The 20,659-nt window shown below is 42.6% G+C and overlaps 1 protein-coding gene across 1 annotated transcript in view; it reads right to left on the bottom strand.

Moving 5' to 3' along the window:
• Positions 1-819: 819 nt before the first annotated feature.
• FNDC1 (fibronectin type III domain containing 1) overlaps positions 820-20,659 on the bottom strand; it is a 102,214-nt gene continuing 82,374 nt past the window's right edge. Inside the window, exons 18-23 of the mRNA XM_032165971.2 lie at positions 16,084-16,192; positions 11,457-11,536; positions 7,758-7,787; positions 6,511-6,672; positions 4,824-4,946; positions 820-1,603 (exon numbers count right to left, since the gene is read on the bottom strand). Of these exons, the coding sequence (XP_032021862.1) occupies positions 1,488-1,603; positions 4,824-4,946; positions 6,511-6,672; positions 7,758-7,787; positions 11,457-11,536; positions 16,084-16,192 (620 nt within the window). The 3' untranslated portion in view covers positions 820-1,487. The remainder of the gene's footprint in view (positions 1,604-4,823; positions 4,947-6,510; positions 6,673-7,757; positions 7,788-11,456; positions 11,537-16,083; positions 16,193-20,659) is intronic.

The raw sequence follows: 20,659 nt of genomic DNA, 5'->3' as shown, positions 1-20,659 counted from the left end.
CCCGCGCTTATGGAAAGGACAGCATGTTTTAAAAATAATCAGAATGAGGGCTGGGCACGGTGGCTCATGCCTGTGATCCCAGCACTTTGGAAGGCTGAGGCGGGTGGATCACCTGAGGTCGGGAGTTCGAGACCGGCCTGACCAACATGGAGAAACCCCGTCTCTACTAAAAATATAAAATTAGCCGGGTGTGGTAGTGCATGCCTGTAATCCCAGCTACTCCGGAGGCTGAGGCAGGAGAATCGCTTGAACCCAGGAGGCGGAGGTTGCGGTGAGCCAAGATCATGCCTTTGCACACCAGCCTGGGCAACAAGAGTGAAACTCTGTCTCAAAAATAATAATAATAATAATAATAATAATAATAATCAGAATGAAATGTTTTTAAATAAACCCTCTTGTGCTACAGTCAAGAGAGGTAAGATGCTTCTATTTCATTGAGCAGATGCTGAGCTAAGAAGGAAAGACAAAGGGAATTCTTAAAAACAAGACTTTTAAATCATTTAGGATCTAAAATCTTTATCCATCTGGAACATACTGGATATGCCTCCATGGTGACAACAAATATATTTTCCCCATGGATGTGGAAAGATCGTCGCCTCAGGTGGAAAGCACTTGGTGTGCAGTGGTCAATGGTGTAGCCAGTTCTAGTACTGATACTGATGGTATCTCATCCTCCTCATCATTTCAGAGCCCCGCAGCACCCACAAAAAGAATGCATACCCTCCACCGTTGCTAGAGTATGCATAGTATGTATCCCTGGATGCTTCTAAAAGATGTTAATACACAACACTTTTGCCCAAAAAGTCCCACACACATTTATCTGGTGAACAAGTACAAATTTAGCAATTTTAATCAATATTCTTGCAGACAAGTGTGGATATGTATATGCATATATACATATATATATCAAAATTGAGAATTTACAAATAAGATTTGATACATTTAGTCTAGCAGTGGGTAAGTCCATAAAGTAAATTTCAAGTAGAATATATTTATTTTCTTTGGCGGTGTTTTTAATAATTCCATTCTACTGCATACAAAGGGACCTGAAGCTTAAATTCAGTTAGTTTTGGAGAAATCCAAAATGAGAAAAACAGAAAGCATGCAGCATTCCATGAAGCAAGAACAGCATGCATATGCTGTTCCTGGAAATACTGAAGTGTCCGAATTTCATGCCTAAAAAGTCTGGAAATCACACTGAATCAGCTGCTGGTTTCTGATGTCTCTGGGATGTGCTATTACAAACAAACAAAAAAAAAAGTGGAGAAGCAAAGTTAACAGCAAAACTGAATCCTGTTCATTGTCCAGACCAAGAAGTGGGACTGAGTTCCAGACTGAGATGACCAGAATGGCCAGTGTCCATCTGTGACCTTCCTGGCACCTAGGGCAGTGGGGCTGAGCACGCTGGCTGTCTTTGCTCACAGCCCCTAGTGTGACTTAGTTGGTGGGGCTGGGCAGAGCAAGCTTGCAGCATGATGGTCCTGTGATTACCACTTTCCAGGGATGGAGACCCCACACTCGTACCAGCCCACATAGTAGTAGGGGGTTCCAAAGCCAATGTTCCCAAAGCTGACGGGCTCCTGACGATACTGGCGATGGTAGCCTGGAAGGGCAACAGGAGAGGGGAAAAGCATCAGAGGCCCCTGAACCAACAGGTAGAACTCATCCTTACAGCCTCCTTCAGACAGAAGGCCTCTGGTAAGTTGCTCTTGTGACAAAAGGCTACTTTCAAATAAACTGAACCACTTTTGTGTGGAGTTGCCGTAGCCCTGGGGAAGGGCCAGAACCTCGGGCCCAGCCCCAATCCCAGCCTGGGGTGGGGTCTTCCCCACCTGTCTCTTATGCCTTTTGGGAAAGCCCAGCTGTAACTCGGGGGCCATGCTGGAGCTGGGGACCAGCTCAGGCCTCCTCCATAGGAACCCAGTGACTAAGTGTAAAGTATTTCTTTATCCCAAACAGATCTGTAGAGATCGTCCAGTCCCCACACATGTGTGACACAGCTAGGATGGCGTGATCTCTGTCCCCACAGAAGAGGATAATTTTAGCCAGTTGCTAGTCAGCACTCACTACCAGGCAGGCCCTGTCCTGGATGGATGACATTGAGCCAGATTCCTGCCCCATCCTCACAGATCTCAGGGCCCCCAACTTACCTCTATCCTCCAAGGCTTAATTCCTAGACTCTGGGGTAGATTTTTAGACCTTTCAAGGAAATCTCTCAAAGAAATCCTGTAGCATTTCTGACCATTTCTCCCTTGAAGTAGGAGGGATGCTCCAACCTTCTCAAAATTTTTCTGGAAACTCAGTAACTGCTCTCACACTCTGTTTACTTTTGCCAAATAAATAGCTGCCTGTCCTTCCACCAGTGAGTGTGCTGAATACCCAGCAGCTCTGTTCAGGGCCAGTCCCATGACCACAGTCACAGGGACACCATGGAATATGGATAATGCAGGCACTAGTAACCCTGGGGGACTGTAAGACCCAGAATGAAGAAAGGTGATATAGTTTGTAGATTTGTTATAATAGTTAATTTTATGTGTCGACTGGACTAGGCTACATATCTGATCCAACATTAAATGTTTTCGTAAACTATTTCTTAGATGAGATTAACATTTATTATTTTATTTCTTTTTCTTTATTTCAGAGACAGGATCTTGCTCTGTTGCCCAGGCTGTTGTCCTCTTGCAGTGGGGCCACAAAACCAAGACAAGCTTATAGGACAGACCAAATGGCTCTTTGACCAAAAGGCAGCCTAGACCTCTAGATCACTAGGTCACCTCTAGGTCACTGCAGCCTAGAGCTCTCCAGCTCAAGCAGTCTTCCCATCTCAGCCTCCTGAGTAGCTGGGACTACAGGCATGCACCACCACACCTGGATAATTTTTTTATTTTTTGTAGAGATGGGGTCTCACCATGTTGCCTAGGCTGGTCTCAAACTCCTGGGCTCAAGCAATCCTCCCATCTCAGCCTCCCAAGGTGCTGGGATTACAGGTGTGAGCCACAGTGCCTGGCCAAGATTAACATTTAAATCACCAGACTGAGTAAAGCAGGTGACCCTCCATAATGTGGGTGCGCCTTGTCCAATCATTCAAAGGCCTGAATAGAAAAAGACTGAGGTTCCCCTAACCAAGGTAATTCTGCCTGCAAGTGGCCTTTGGATTTGAACTGCAACATCAGCTCTTCCCTGAGTCTCCAACCTGACAACCTACCCTGCAGATTTTGGACTTGCCAGTTTCCACAATTGTGTGAGATAGTGCTTTAAAATAAATCTATAGATAGATAGGTAGGTAGGTAGGTAGGTAGGTAGATAGATAGATAGATAGATAGATAGATAGATAGATAGATAGATAGATAGATAGATAGATAGATAGATAGATAGATAGATAGATAGATAGATAGATAGATAGGATAGATAGATAGATGGATAAATGCATGGATAGATGGATGGATGGATGGGTGGATGGATGGATGGATGGATGGATAGATGGATGGATGGATAGATAGATAGACAGATAGATAGATAGATGTGAATAGATAGATAATGGATGGATACATACATACATACATACATACATAGACAGATGGATAGATAGATGGATGGACAGATGGATGGATACCTAGATAAATAAATGGATAGATAGATAGATAGATAGATAGATAGATAGATAGATAGATAGATATAGATAGATAGATAGATAGATAGATAGATAGATAGATAGATAGATATGGGTGGATGGATGGATGGTTGGATAAATAGATACATGGATAGATGGATAGGTAGATGGATGGATAGATAGATGATGGATAGAGAGATAGACAAACAGATGAATAGATGGATTGATAGATGGATAGACAGTTATAAATATAAGGATAGACAGTATGGATAGATAGATGAATAGATAGATGGGTGGATAGATACATACATATATAAGTAGACGGGTAGATAGATTAATAATAGATAGATACACAGATGGATGGATGGATGGATGGATGGATAGATGATAGATAGATAGACAATAGATAGATGGATGTATAAATGGATAGATGGATGGATGGACAGATAGATGGGTAGATAGATGGATAGAGAGACAGATGGATACATACATACATACATAGATGGATAGATAGGTAGATAGATGAGTAGATAGACATAGATAGATGACAGAGAGAGACAGATAGATGGATGGGTGGATAGATAGATAGAGAGATAGATCCTATTGATTCTTTGGATGAGAGAACCTTGACTAATATGCTTATTTTACTGTTTTCTGTATTTTACTATATTTTATTTTTTGAAAAAGGGTAATTCATGTAGCTACCTACAGCATTTTTTCCAATCTAAAAATTTAGGAAATCAGAACATCTCATGTCTGGAAAATGCCTGATCACTCAGAGCTGAGTGCATAATCAAAAGGGTGCTAGACTGTATTCAGTTGTTCTGTTTATTCATTTGGAGGCTGAGAGAGTTAGTAACATTAAGTTGTTAACCTTTGAGATTAGCGTATTTGTCTTCACCTTATAATGCCACAAACAGCTTATACGTTACCTCCTGAAACATATCATGGTGGGTCTGCATGTGTGTTTAACTTTGCCTTCTCTGTACCTTTGTTCATGCCATTCCCCACCTCCTTGAGACTCACCCCCTCACCCATACCTAATGGAAGTATTTTGTTGATTCTTTTTTTTTTTTATTTTTATGACCTTAAGTGCTCCCAACATCCATCTTCAAATGACAAGGCAAAGGCAGACCTACTGTGGATTTTCCCCCTCTATTAATCCTTCTCTCCCACCTCCCAGGGTAATATATCAGGCATTTGTTTGTATTACCTTGAATAGTAGGGAGGGCTTCTACATAGGACTGAGGCCCTGTTCTTCCATCAAGGTGTGAATCCACAAATTGGCAATGGTCTTCACCTCTTCCCCAGCTGTCTCCAATGCTGTAGAATGTATCTGCATGAAGGAATTGATTGAGTCCGTGACTAGGTACAGAAAGTCACAACTGGTTTAGGAGTGTGCATAAGCTTTGGAGACCGTTTGAATTGAGCATATTACTTAAACTGTGTGTGCTATACTTTTCATGTCTGACAATGGTGATAACGGCACCAATCTCATAAAGGTTGTAAGAATTCAGCAAGATCAAAGTATGCTAAATACTTAATGAATGTCTAGTAAGTTGGAACTACAGCATTAACACTATAGGCAGTTTCGAGTAGACCTTTCTATTCCTTAGTTCTAAAAAAAAGGGATGATGAAAACGATGATAGTTGGAGAATACATCATGAAGTTATTATGAAAGGCAGGAAGGTCTATACAAATAGAAGAATCGATTTTCATGCATAACTAGGAGGGGGCGGGCCTGTGGCATGAGACGCTGTCCATGGTCCTGAGCCATGGCTGCACAGTAGGACAAACTTGTTTCTCCCAATCCTGGGATATGACAATGGTTATGCAGCCTCTCCTGGGAATTCTGAAGCAAGGGAGGAAAAGGACAGTGATGGCAGAGAAAGAAAAGAGCAGAGAGAGAGAGAGAGAGAGGGAGAGAGAGAGAGAGAGACCGTGCCTGTTGGGAGAAGCACATACACAGAAATTGCTAGGGTTGTGGTCGAAGGAGGGACTTTGTTTTGATAGTTTTTAAATGATCACTGCTAACAAGAAAAAGAAAAACAAAAAACACTCAAAATATATTTTTGACCAATAACAAAATGTAGACCAGCTGAGGTAAAGTTTTAACAATGTATACACTGAAAAATTTAAAGTTATGCAAGTTTAAAAATAAAAAACAAGTTTGCTGTGTAGATGGGTGAGTGAAAAGCCAGCTGAATAGAAATCACATCTGGAAGTGTTGGTAGCTCAAAGCACTCGAGTTATTCTTTGTTTCAATCTCCTACCATGATAAAAAACAATGTGATTTTTATTAGGACACAGAACAAATATTACTGCTGATATATGTTCCACCATTTACATTTTCTCTCTGTAAAGTTGTGGCTGTGGCAGGGGCTGGAGAGAAAACTTTTCCTCAATTATTCCAGCTCGTGCTCGTACTCATTATTATTGTATTAGTGGCAAAAAAAAAAAAACAACCTAGATTTCTAACAGAATTTTGGAATGACATAGCCAGTCACTATGTCATTCCTCAGACATAGTGAATTTTTCATTTGTTCATTTTTCATTTCTTTTTAGTAGAGATGGATTCCACCATGTTGGCCAGGCTGGTCTTGAATTCCTGATCTCAAGTAATCCACCCACCTCGGCCTCCCAAAGTGCTGCGATTACAGGTGTGAGCCACTGTGCCCGACCAACAAAGCAAATCTTTTAAAATATTTTTAGGTTGCCAGTGTAAAAACTAGTATCCTCAAAGTAGGATCTGTAAAATTGGTTTGTATTAGAGGCAGAGTGAGCCATAATCGTAGTTCCAGCCCTCATAAACCTTCTGATGCACCTGTGGTGCCAAGTTAGTACTTCATAAATCAAAATGTTCCATACCTCCCACAGCCAACCATGCACAAAGACTTACCTTTCAGGTTGTCACTGAGGTAGATTTTATACCTCAGTGAATTACAAAGAACAACTCCAACGAACTTTCGATACCACGTGCGCTTCACATATTGCCGTCCGTGGCAGTCCGTGTAGCTGGGATCATGTTTGAAAGCGAATGGGATCCAGATAGGCTCACCGCCTTGACAACACAAAACACACCTGCTAAGGGCAAGCACTCCACAGTGTGTCTCTCACACAAAGTGCTAGCAAATTAGACTTCCTTCCTGGGCCTTCCTTTCCTTACAGGGCTGTTTGTTTGTTTGTTTGTTTGTGTCGTTGTTGTTGTTGTTTGTTTTGTTTTTGATGGAGTCTCGCTCTGTCACCCAGGCTGGAGTGCAGTGGCACGATCTCGGCTCACTGCAACCTCCACCTCCCGGGTTCAAGGGATTATCCTGCCTCAGCCTCCTGAGTAGCTAGGATTACAGGAGCATGCCACCACGCCCAGCTAATTTTTGTATTTTTAGTAGAGACGGGGTTTCACCATATTGGTCAGGCTGGTCTCAAACTCCTGACCTTGCGATCCGCCCGCCTTGGCCTCCCAAAGTGCTGGGATTACAGGAGTGAGCCACTGCACCTGGCCTTGCAGGGCTTTTTTGAGCAAAATTTTCCCACCCTCCTTCTCTTTCTCTGTCTTTTTTAGTACTAAAGTACATTTGGGGTGTTCCATTTACCTGAACGTATTTAAAGTGTTCACATTTCAATAAGGGATTCTCAGAGTTAAGAAGTCCTTAAACGGCAAGGAAAATAAGCTGTAATGGCAGATTTGGTCTTTTGGGGCATGCCGTCCTGTCCCCAGGTCCCTCTGCATAGACTCCACTTCTTGCCACTCAGAAGACCTGTTTTGCCCTTAAGCAACAAGTCTTTCTCAATTTCCTTGAAAAGCAACGTAAAACTTGCTGTTTTACTTGTTGCACTTTGCTACATTTTCAGTGATTTAAAATATTCAAATGAGTCATGAAAATAAAGTATCTGTTTCATAGGACTGGCTACTCCATAATGTTTTTTCATAGATGTTGATTGCTATGGCTCTGTTTTAAAATTCCCAGGTCATTATTTCCCACAGAATAAAGAAGATCAGGATGAAGACTGCAAGGAAAGCATACGAGTTGACAGAAAATTGTGAAAATGGTCCAGACTTTCTAATTGTGAGTAATCACAACAATCTCATATTCAATATTTAACTTGATTACCAGAATGTCCAGATTATCAAGAAGATAAACTTACCTGGGGGCCTCACAACAAGCAGGGGATTATCTGTAGAATAAAAAAGAAATAATGGACTTTGTGCATATTTCACAATCATGCATTACACATTTAGTGTAACTGAAATAGCTAACCAAATTAGAATAAAGAAAAAGATAAGGTTTGATAGATGCCAACGTTTTCCTTGGTTTTATTTTCTAAACATTTCCTTTTGAGAAATACTGTTTTCTAGTTAGAGTGGGTTGCTATTTACCTAGACGCTGTGGATCCCTGAAAATAATAAGGTTTTGATATTATGTATTACGAAATAATTCAGTACTCATTTAAAAAAATTGTCTACCTTTAGAAAATAGTGTGGTGGTTTCTTAAAAAGGTGAGCGTACACCTACTGTACAATCCATCCATTCCACTCAGTCATTTATCCAAGAGAAATGGAAACATATGTCCATCCAAACACTTCCACATAAATGTTTATAGCATCTTTGTTTGTAATAGTCAAAAAGTAGAAACAACACAAGTGTTTATCAACAGGTGCTCTGACTAGGTAAACAAACTGTAGCACAGCCATACAAGGAAACACTGCTCACTAGTAAAAGAGAGTGAACTACTGATATACACAATGGTTTGGATGAATCTCAAAATGATTATGCTAGGTGAGAGAAGCCAGTCAAAGGAGTTTATACTGTATGAGTCTACTGATACCCAAATCTAGAAAGTACAAACTAATCTATAGTGACAGGAAGCAGATGAATGTTTGCCTATAAACTGGAGAGACAAGGGGACTGGGAAAGCTGCATTGCACAGTAGCAGAAGGAAACTGTCTGGGAGATGGATATGCTCACTATCTTGACAGTGACAATGGCTTCATGGGTATAAGCACAACTCAAAATATATTAAGATGTACACTTCAAGTAGGTGCAGGTTACTGTATGCCGTTTATACCTCAACAAATGCAAAACCTGTCTCTACCTTAGCCCAAGTAACAGCACTTAAGAGAATATGACACTAGCTTTTTAAGGAATTCTGCTTTAGAAAAAGTTCTTTTTTTTTTTTTTTTTGAGACAGAGTTTCGCTCTTGTTGCCCAGGCTAGAGTGCAATGGCATGATCTCGGCTCACCACAACCTCCACCTCCTGGGTTCAAGTGATTCTCCTGCCTCAGCCTCCTGAGTAGCTGGGATTATAGGCATGTGCCACCATGCCTGGCTAATTTTTTATTTTTTATTGTATTTTTATTTTATTTTATTTTTAGATGGAGTCTCGCTCTGTCACCCAGGCTGGAGTGCAGTGGCACAATCTTGGCTCACTGCAAGCTCCGTCTCTTGGCTTCACCCCATTCTCCTGCCTCAGCCTCCCGAGTAGCTGGGACTACAGGTGCCCGCCACCATGCCCAGCTAATTTTTTATATTTTTAGTAGAGACAGGGTTTCACTGTGTTAGTCAAGATGGTCTCGATCTCCTGACCTCATGATCCGCACGCCTTGGCCTCCCAAAGTGCTGGGATTACAGGCGTGAGCCACCATGCCCGGCCAAACAAGTTCATTTTTATAAAATGCCATGAACTAGGTAAATCTGGACCATTCTTTTTTTATTTTTGAAAAATGATCATACAGTAAATTGCTGTTTTAGGGTATATATCCTATGAATGTTCACGCCTGCATAGGTTCATGGAATCTTGCCAAAATCAGCATGCAAAGTGTTTCTTTCCATCACCCCCAAATCTCCCTAGGCTGCGCTTTGTACAGATCATTTGTGCTGATGTCCTCTGCTATCCACCAGATAGACGGATGCACCATAGCTGTAAGTGTCAAATGCTTGCTTTGCTCTCCTGCTCTGAACTGAAGTTCAGCAGTCTGCCAAAAAAGTCCCAAATACCCCAGGGCAGGTGGAGTGAAACAAACAAAATGACACCAGCACAGACGACAAAACCTGACCTCATGGCACAGCCTGTGTCACACACTACATTTACTTTCTATATTAATTTTCAGATTGTTATGTTTGGCAAATGCCATAATTCACTGACTTGATCATTTTCCTGTTGCTCGCCTAACCATTTTCAGCAGGGTAGCACAAAACGAAGAAGAAACTTGAATAAACTGATGGAATAAAGGAAGATGACCAGAGAGAGTTAACCGTCCAATTTTCTTGTGTGTGAGCCTCCTCTGGGAGCTCATTGAAAGTGTTTCCTAGACAGATTCTTTTTCAGAGGGTAGGGTGGGGCCTTGAATTTTCCTCACCCACCCCTTGGAGGCCATAAAGAATGAGTTAGGAGTTTTTCTTGGGGGAGAAGGTAGAAGACAGCTGTTTTATCAAAACTTTAGATTGCAGCTCCAGAAGTTACATGTATATCACTTTTACTCTCAGAAAGATTTCAGATCAGGGTTTCTTGACAGCTTTTTGGATTTGAATTTTTTTTTAATGTTTTTCTCATGTTGATTCTGATAGTTGCCAAGGTCCACCTTGTTTTTAGGAAATGCAGCCATAATCACAGACACATCCCTTACTTTAGCAAATTAACCACAGATAATAGTTTTCTCTTGCTCTTTCCTAATTACTAACAGAAACATATTTCTTAAATAAATAGATGAAAACATGTTTGAGGTCCTTTGCCTACATTTCTGGCATAAAGCATATTCTTAGAAAAGATTTTATGTTTTCATTTATTTTGACTCAGTAGATTTTTAAATCATTACACTTAAAAATATCTTCCAATGACCCATTTGCTGGGATCAGGCTGCATGTAGAAGGTAATCTAGCCAAATGGAAGCTGGGTGCAGGGCTGGCTCAGCTGGGTTGCTCTGAACTCAGCCTGGCTTCCTACATGGAAAAGTCTCTAGGCCAAGAACTGTCACAGTAGCTGGCTCTGCATGTGCTACATTAGACCATAGGTCATAGGAACTATGTTTTCAGAGACAAGGTCTCACTCTGTCACCCAAGCTGGAGGGCTGTGGCGTGATCACGGCTCACTAGAGCTCAACCTCCTGGGCTCAAACCATCCTCCCTTTTCAGTCTCCTGACTAGCTGCGACTACAGGTATGCACCACCATGCCTAGCTAATTAAAAAAAAAAATTTTTTTTGTAGAAACAAGACCTCCCTGTGTTGCCCAAGCTGCTCTTGAACTCCTGGTCTCAAGAGATCCTCCCACCTTGGCTTCCCAAAGTGTTGGGATTACAGGCATGAGCCACCACCCCTGACCAGGAACATTTCCTTGAAGGGACTGAGAACTCTGCCCACCAGCACCCCAAAATGCAAGTAAGACTGAATGATATTGTAATTAACCTCTCAATATTAATTAAAGATATCTCTGCCTTCTACTAAAGGGGGCATCCAATGTCTTGGCTCATTGGAGAGGCAACTTCCTGTCAGCCACATGACATGTGTGTTCTTCAGGTGCTTGCAATAATTTTTTTAAAACTCTGCAACTAAATTTTGTACAGATAGAGTCAACTTTATCTTTCCTATGTTGTTGAAATCTAGATTTTTTTCCTTTCATTGGAATTTGACCTTTCTGTTCTTCAGAGAGCCCATGAAAACTACTTTTAATTTTATTATCCAAGTTTTAACCTAGCACAAAGCAAATAATGTTTACTTTAGAAACTGATATCCAACATGAGCTCATTAAATAGAAAAGTAAGGATTTATTCTATTGTAGCCATCATGCTAGATTATTTATTTCATTTTCTAGAAAAGTAAAACAAATCAGAACGTGAAGTCATTCATACCTGATTCAGTGACAAATGAGACTGAAGAGCTGATAGGTCCATAGCCATGAGGATTTTGTGCTTGCACTTTAAAATAATACCTGAAGTTGGAAGAAAATATATTTTGAAAGAGACATGTATTTGATTTCTGTGTAACAAAACAGACTCCCAAACTACTGAACAGCTGAACCATGACAGGATTTGAGTTCTACTTTTTACAAATGCACACAGCACTAGTGATTCTTCATGTCTTTTTCTGAACTTTCTCAGTTTTGAATAAATTCTCTAAACAATACAATTAACATAGCAGAGACACATGGCTAATGGCAATAGAAGGGACATATTAGAACACAGGTTGCTTGCTGAGCATGCATTCCTTTGCATCAGGACCATCCCTGCTCTGCGCAGGCTCTCCTGAGCTCATCCCTGGTGAGATGCTCCTCTAGCCCTGCTCTCGCTCAGGTTTAAGACTCCGGTCTCCGCTTCAGTCCCACAGCCTAAGAGAGAGAGGGTGGTGGAGCAAAACACTACAAAGCAAAATTCAAATTATAACCTAATTATATCCCTGGAGTCCATGTAGAAGAGCAGGATGTTTGCTCCAGCAACCATGCAACTTATGGTTGACAGAGAGAGGATGAACCTGGCTGGAGGCTGCCTCTTCAGTGAAGCTAACATGACAATGGTGTCTTGGGTGCATCGAGAAACGCTGTGGTTGGCTTTGGAGCTGGGAAGGGACCACCTTAAAAGTCACTGAGTTATGAGCTTCTGTGCCTCAAGGAAAGACAAACAAGTCCAAGAAGGCGAAGGGGGAAAGATCTGGAGAGAGAGGCTTTTCTGTAGGGCTAAACTTTGTCTTGGAACAGAGAATGTGCTGGAAAGCACGCTGCCTGAGTCAACTAGCTCATCTGGAGGGAGACTGAATCTTGAAGCATCTTATTTGCATTCTTACAAGCAAGAGAAAAAGAATGGTGGTTAGAGAAGTAATAAAGACCAACACCACACTTGTGTCCCACTATATCTTAATCTTTGTGCTTTCCTCACCTCTTGATTCTAGATATTTTATGTGCTCTTTTAGTGCTTAGCTACTTACAGATGAAGACAGAGGTAAAGAATCCTGGTGGCTCTGTCATTTTAGAGAGCTCATAAGGGACCTCTTCTCTGGCTTTTGGCCAGTAAGAATGTCACACTTAAATGTTATAAAATTCTTTATTTGATTAAGTCAGGCACACAGATTCCATGTACTAATTAAAATGCACATTTTTAAAAAGCGAATTATTCCTATTCAGAGAGCAAAGGGTTATTAGGCCTATTGCACCAACAGCCTTGGCCTCAAGCCTTCTGAGCTGCTGGATCACCAAGGCAGTATCTGGCCTCAGAACAGAGATACTTTACTTTGAGTTTGATTAAACAGAAAGCAAAGAAAAGCCATTGGGTAAAATTAGTCTTCCTAAGCCATTTGCGTCTTATTTAGGAGTATTCTTTTTTATTGCAATTTAAATAAAAAGATATGCACAATTAAGAACATATGAGTTTCCAAATCTCAATTCACTCAGCAGCTCATGCTTTCCCAGTTACACGTACTTTTATGCAGTGGTTGTGGAGTTATTTAAGGCAAAACTCTGCAGGCAGTTTGAGCAGTGGGTTTGGCATACATTTGCAGTCCTGGGCAAACTTTACAGATACTTTTTTTGAAAAGGAAATTAAAACATAAGGAAGGATGCATACTCAGGGGCTCCACGGGACACTTCTGCTGAGTAGTCAACCCCACGGAGGGAAGTGCCTCTATGCCATCAAGGAGGTGGCAGAAGGGTGACTGACGGGCTGAGAACCACTATTCAGATGGATCTGTTTGTATCGATTTTGTTTTGACACTGAAACCTAAATATTCTCCAAATCCACCTTCCCTGTTGACACAATGATCCTAGGCCTCCAGAAACTCACGTGTGGCCATTCCAAAGACATACTCCCATTAGAACCTCACCTAAGCTATCAAAGTAAATTTAAATATGCTGAGCTGAAAAACAATATGAAATTATGCAAAAAGTAGAATTCCATTTTTAAAATCCACATGAAACTTTTTCAATGGGCTAAAGTATACATTTCATACTCTGAATAGTCTCTGCCTCAGCCAAGTAACAAAAGCAATCCATGCCTCGCCTTCTTATATAAGCTTCTGGCACCTTCTTTTGAACAGCATCAATCGTGACAAATCTGTGTGTTTTAAGTATGGATTTAAAATATGCAGACTCCGAAGAGTTCTTTGGGACTCTGTCTGGTGACTAAGGTAGACAACGCTCACTTAAAGTCAAAAGCAAGATCCAGTTGTAAATAACCAAAGCTCACTTTTATGCCCTGGCCCATCTTTTGGGTAGACTGACTTCTGGTCTCCCCTGGATTGACTCAGAAGCTGGTTTCTCAAGACAGCCCCCATGAGAACTGAGATGACCAAAGTGAGTTCCCCAGAGATGATCTGCATTCCAGTGACACAGGGGAAAATGAGTATCCTTACATCACACTTGCACTTTCCTAGATCTAAAATTTAGCAGCTGCTCAGAAGGGTTTTGAGGAAATGCAGGAGGAGCTGCCAGCGTCTCTACCAGAAGAGCACATAAGCAGGTGGGCACCTCAGGAGAGGGAGATTAGCAGCTGCTGCTCCTCCTCTGCCCCAAGGCGCTGAGTGTGTGTGGGGCCAACCCAAGGGCCCCTGGCACTGTCTGTCTCACCTCTCCTCACCCTTCCTGCAAATCTGCCTCCTTTGTTTCCTAGGACACACACTTCCTCGAGGCATCCTCTCTGCTGGGAGCACAGGCTTCTCTGCAGGATAACTGATTCTTATGGTTCAAATATTACTTTCCCAGAAAACCTCGTCTGACTCCCCTCTCTATCTCCAAGCTCACAAAGAAAAAAATCCCCCCATTATATACTCTCAAAGCATGATGTACTTCTCCCTCACAACACTCACCCGGGGAGGTTTATATTTATGTTGTTTTTTTAAAAATCTGCCTCTTCTACCAGACTGTAAGCTCCTTGAGGGCAGGGCCATGTGTATTTTCCCCAGCCCAGCCCAGATGTTCCACCTCACACTCACGAAGTGTGTAGTAAGGACTGACTGAATGAGCCATGCACACTCATGTTGAAAGAACAAGTAAACCATCGCCCTACATAACCCTCCTGACATGACTCAAAACTCAGTATTAGTCTGGCAGCAGAAGTTGTGGAAATAACACTGGACTCGGCGAGTCAGGAGGCTGTGATTCAGATTCTATTGTAAGTAGCTCTGTGGCAAGGCCTCTGGAAGGCCTCTCGGCTTTTTGATACTGAGGCTGTGCTGCAAAAGCATTGTCACTCTGCACACGCCAAAAAAAAAAAAGACATTGACTCCATTTTCTCTAATTTCATTGGTTTTGTTTTCTCTAATTGATTAAAAAATTAATTTGACATTACTATTAGGGAAAAGTTAAAAAAAGAAAGTGCTTTCTCAATTTCTTGGTTTACTACTTGCTTTTAATTTGCCAAACTCCCAAATTCATAACAATTTATGAAAGCTCAGCTCAAGCGGGACCAAATGGCACATTAAAATGTCTTGAGGAAAATTCACAGCTCATTCAGTAGCGTTTCAGTGCCCACAGCTAGTGTCCAGATTCTACACCCTTTACCACATGCCTATCTAATGAGGGCCATTTTGTTCCAACCTCCTTCATGTTCCTCGGCCTGTGTAGAAAATGAGAGGCCTTGGGTGCACCCTCACCTCACTTCGAGCTCTTTGCTAAGCAAATATGGTGGCTCCCCACAACAGCAGTCTGCTGGACCCATTTGTCCAGCTTGTGAGAGCCAGTCATTAAGTATTCAGGAAGTCTGCAAGCCCATGGTAGCTTAAAATTGGCCAAAATGGGAGTATTTATACCATAGAAATTGGCAAATGGTATCAACCAGGGAATTTTTTTTCCAGAGAGCCAGTTTACCAGCACAGCACTCTTCTTGACCATCAAGTGCTTGGTGCTTTCCCATGCTCACTCACCCGGGAGCTTTCTGGGGGTCATTACCACCAAAACAAGATGGCATAAAAGGGTAACGAACAGTCAATTTCTTTGTGGCCCTGGGAACCAGTTTTGCCAATTTCACACCAAGGGCCATAAACTCTGGCTTCCAAAATGATTCTCTGGCCAGCCACACCTAGTTTATGAAGACATGCTTATAACCTCTACAAATGTGTAAAATGCATCTTTCTTGAATGATGTGAACTTCTACATCACAGAGTTTGGGAACCAGTTCATTAAAGTGTTTAGTGATTGCGGCTCCATTTTTACATATGAAGGTTATGATGCCTAGTGTCACAATATTGGGACTAAAAATGGACCAATTCTTTCAACACAGATAACAACTTTTCTTTCCCTAATGGCAGGTAGTGTTTAGGTAAACAGGGAGGAAAATATAAGCACAATAGCCTAACAATGACAATACATACAGTCATTTCTTCTAAGAAACTTATAGGACATATGGTGAGCACACACTGACATTCTATTAGAACCAAACAGGGTATTCAAAGAAATCACAAAAAAATTTTGATTCCTCCCTTCATTTCCAACCAAAGCAAATCAGTGACCATCCACACGGGTCTCATCTTTTCTAAATGACTGACACATCATACCTCGTGTTGGGCTTCAGGTTCTCAATGGGCAAGTGAGTTACTGATGAAGCTTGAGTGGACCACTTGTTCCTGATGAAGTCTTCATAGGATGCACTGTAAACCAAGTAACCTGAAAATGGAAACAGGAAAGAGCCCAATGGACACCAAGGAACCAAGTCACACACAAGATGTAACCCACTGAGGACAGGAGTGAGGCAAAGCTGCAGATGCAGCTCCATGTGGGAACTATAGGAAGGAGGGAACGCGGCACCGTGGGACAGGATGGGATGTAACGCTGGTACCTTCTGCTGAATCCAGATGGGGATGACAAAACTAAGACACTTCCTGATGACCTGCTGGCCCCTTACTTCTCTTGCTCATTCCCCAGCCTTCCCCATCGCCTCAGAACTAATCACGTCTCATCTTGATCACACAGAGAAAAACAAAAGCAGAAGAAAAAAGCAGCGCCCTCCACACATGTATTTAAGGACTTCCTGGTAAGATAGTACACCATTGCCCTGCACAGGAAACGAAGAATGTTGCTGGTGGATGCTGTGCGTGTGTGTGGGACTAAGAGACCCCACACACCCAGGGGTCCCATGCCCACTTGGTGAAGGCTGTCCTGCGATTTCTCATTGCTCAGTATCTGTGCTGCCCTTGCCCTCACTGTCTAATCACAGCAGTGAGGCAGCTCTTCTTTCTATTGTCCAACCTGCTCTGTCTTATTGCTAATAACAGACCTCAGCGGGTGCATCCTTGGCCCTGACACCTGCCCAGCCTTTACAGCTGTCCCAGGAGGCAAAGTAAAGTTCATCCCACAGCTCAGCGCATCCCATATCCTAGGTCTCTTATGTATACACAGAAGGAGAAAACATTTGTCAAGCACTTCCTTTGAGCCAAACATTATGCCAACTAGGTACTCTCAATTGAATTTGACTTTGATTAATCCTCATGATCCTAGTATGTAGGTATTGCCTTCCTCATTTTGACACATGAGGAAACTGAGTCTTAGCAATAGGTTAAATGTCTAAGTTCACAAGTATTGATTCATTCAACAAATATTTGTTGTGCAACTACTATTTGCCAAACATTATACTAAGTGCTGGAGATAAAGTAGTGACCAGGAGTTCATGAAGCAGCAAGGTGCACTGGGAAATAGAATTACACAGCTGAGTTGAGTGCTCTGCAGGACCAGTCCACGATGCTGTGAGAGGGTGTGTAGCGGGAGCTGGCCCATAAAGGAGGACACAAAGAGCTTCCCTGGGGTCACAGAAAAGGAGTTGACATCTGAAGGATAAGAAGCAGATAAGCTGTGTGGTAGGAGGTGGGACGGATTCAAGGTAGTGGGAATCCTGGGCAAGACACTGAAGAGGGAGGACCCAGGAGAAGGCAGTGTGGCTGGAAACCATAAGTGACAGGAATGTGTGGCATGAGCTGAAGCTGAAGCAGCACAGATGGGAAAACTAGGCAGCACCCTTGGGCCACGCTAGGCTTTTGCTTTTCATTCTAAAAGAAAGGGAAAGACAGTTAAGACATTAAACCTATACAATTAGGTCTGCATATTCAACACATCTCTCCTGTGCAGAATGCCAACTGGATTGGGCGTGGGAGTGCAGATGTGGATGGGACAGTCTAGTTAGACAGCTCTTACAGTAACCAGGTGAGAGATGGCAATAGCTTAGATGAGCACGGCACCTAATGGAGAGAAATAGATGGGTTCAAGAGGAATCCAGATGGCAACATTGACCAGATTTAATGATGAGTTGAATATAGAAGTGAGATAGAAGGAGACTTGAAGATGCTTCTAAGGCTTCAGGCTTGAGCAAATGTGTGGAAAGTGGGACAGTTCTCTGAAATGGGAAACACAGATGAGGGCCAGATTTGGGAATGGGAAGGATGGGAAGGATCGTTAGTCTGATTTTTTTTTTTTTGGCTGGAGTGCAGTGGCGCTATCTCGGCTCACTGCAAGCTCTGCCTCCCAGGTTCACAACATTCTCCTGCCCCAGCCTCCCGAGTAGCTGGGACTACAGGCATCCACCACCACGCCCAGCTAATTTTTTTGTATGTTTAGTAAAGACGGGGTTTCACCATGTTAGCCAGGATGAGTCTAATTTTTTATACACCAAGTCTGAGATGCTCTGGAGACATCCCAGTGATGACATCAAATGATTTTATGATTTGCATCTGATTTTACTATTTGGGGCTCAGAGGAGAGGATCGCCTGGCCTTGAGATATAAATCAATGACTCATTTCTGAGATGAATTAAAACCATGTGCATGAGCAAGAGGAAAAGAGGCCCCAGGACCAAGCCTTGAGAAATTCCACCACTGAATGTTGTACAAGCCGGCAAGGAGATGAAGAGGTTGAGAGAGATCACACAAGTTAAGAAGAAGGAAAAGATCAATAACATCGAATGCACCTAAGAGGTGCACGTGATTTTATTTAGCACCCTATGATCACTGATTAGTGTCACACAACTAACAAATGGGCAAGCTGGGCCTGGAAGCCAGATGAACTGGACCCTGGAGCCCTCCCCACACTGTTCCCTGGAGGAGAGTCATTGAACTTAGGAAGAGTTGCTGCCCTCCCCACGGCATTTCCCCTCTGGCACAGTGTCGTCAAGCCCTGCATGCTTCCACTGGTGCTGCACACAATGGCCCACCCCAGAGGGGACGGAGGTCACACGTGCGCCACGGAAACCTGGCTTCCAATGGAGTTGGCAAAGCTTAGACTCTTGCACCTCTGGCTTCCATCAGAACCCTGCGGTTCCCATGTAAGGCACTGGTTTCTCGGCTGACCCTGCGTCTGGGTTTTGAGGGCTTTGGGGTTTTGATAAGGTGCTTGCTGAGCACAGCATAACTCCTGGTCTCTCTGTTGTTCTCATCAAAACCAGTCCTGAAAGTGACTGATAAGCTGGTCCTGGAAAACTAAGAGGTCATCACATTGGTGATTTCCTACAGAATCACTCCTAATAAAGTAATAACTTCATTCATCACGAGAGATTTGGGAAAGCAAACAGGTTGCAGGCAGGAATTCCAGGAGTTTCACACTGTTTGGGCACCCCCTCATTACACATTGACTTGACTGCTTGTGAAAGAAAGAATGGCAGGTGAAAATGAGCAGAGCATACAACATCCATGTAGCCAGCAGGATTCAACTGCAGGGCCCGATAATGTGATGCTTCATTTAAGTTTAGGATGTATCCACTTGGCTTCGTTGTTCTGCAGGTGAAAGAGCTGGTGTTTGGTTCACTAATGGATGACGAGCTGCAGCTATTCTCTCTCTGAGCCTTGTGGAGTCTGGTGTTTTCCCCCACACCACAGGGTGTCATGTGCTGCAGTGTTCCACAGTAATCAGCTTGACAGGAGTTGGCACGGCTCTGTATTGGGAGTGCCCTATAAACACCTCATCCATATTATTTATGCCAGTGTCATGAGTACTCATGATTAGGGCTCTGAGGTTTCGTTTCAGATGAGGTGCAGGGTGGGGCATGTGAGGACGCTAAGGCTCTAGGGAGCTTTGAATGGCTTGGAATGCCCAGGCATGGGTGTTTCAGAAGCCCGACCTCTACAGGACAATACAGAAATCACATCTGAATTACGTCTCAGAGACATTTGTTGGGAGTTCTCTGAAAGCTCCTTCTTCACTGCAAGAACCCTTGAGGCATGTTTCGTGGGGCCAATACACTCTCATTCTGCAGCCAATGTTTCTTAGAAGCCCCTTGAATCAGGGCGCAGTGATATATTTATGTTGAGTAATATCTGTTATGCAAGAGGTCAAAAGCTAAACAGCTTAAAGGTTTTAAATTATTTTTTCTGTATGCTTTCTTGCTTGCTTTTAAAAATTACCATTCACAAGGGGAGCGATAGCATTAGGAGATACACCTAATGCTAAATGACAAGTTAATGGGTGCAGCACACCAACATGGCACATGGATACACATGTAACAAACCTGCACATTGTGCACATGTACCCTAAAACTTAAAGTACAATAAAAATAAATAAATAAATAATAAAAATTACCACTCACACAGAAGTGTGTTCAATTAATAAAAATATTTTCTGGCTGTTTGATTATAAGCTTGCCTCCTTCCATTGATTGATTTGCATTCTATTCGGAACACCATAGACTTCACGGCAGTCCATGTAGCACCTACCCAGGACTGCACTTTGACTTCCGCTAAAGACTCGAACTCCTTAATCCCACACCCTCCCTGCACCCCAGGCCCTTCAGTCTCACCTGGCAGGACACCCAGAAGCCTTCTTTTCTGTATCCCCTATTCTAGTCTAGCTTTTGAGCTGCTGTACAAATTCCACAAGGGAAGATGCTCTTTGGATATTCTTGGACACATTTTTTCATTGTAAGATATAATAGTGGGAACACCAAGACAAGCACTAGAAATTTTGAATTGTGCGAAGTGCACTAGCACAATAATGGCAGAGGATGTCAAACGCTGACCTCTAATGCGACTGCTACCTCCCAGTCAGAGACACACACAGCCACAGCCATACTTCTTCCTCTTACACAGCTCAGAGGCCCAGAAAAAAACATTTGCAACTATTCACAGAAAATATCAATTCTCTTTCCATAAGAAC

Source organism: Hylobates moloch, unplaced genomic scaffold (assembly GCF_009828535.3).
Source record: "Hylobates moloch isolate HMO894 unplaced genomic scaffold, HMol_V3 SCAFFOLD_2, whole genome shotgun sequence".
Taxonomy (NCBI): Eukaryota; Metazoa; Chordata; class Mammalia; order Primates; family Hylobatidae; genus Hylobates; species Hylobates moloch.
The sequence above is the reverse complement of the archived record's forward strand: the minus strand, read 5'-3'. Positions and strand labels throughout refer to the sequence as shown.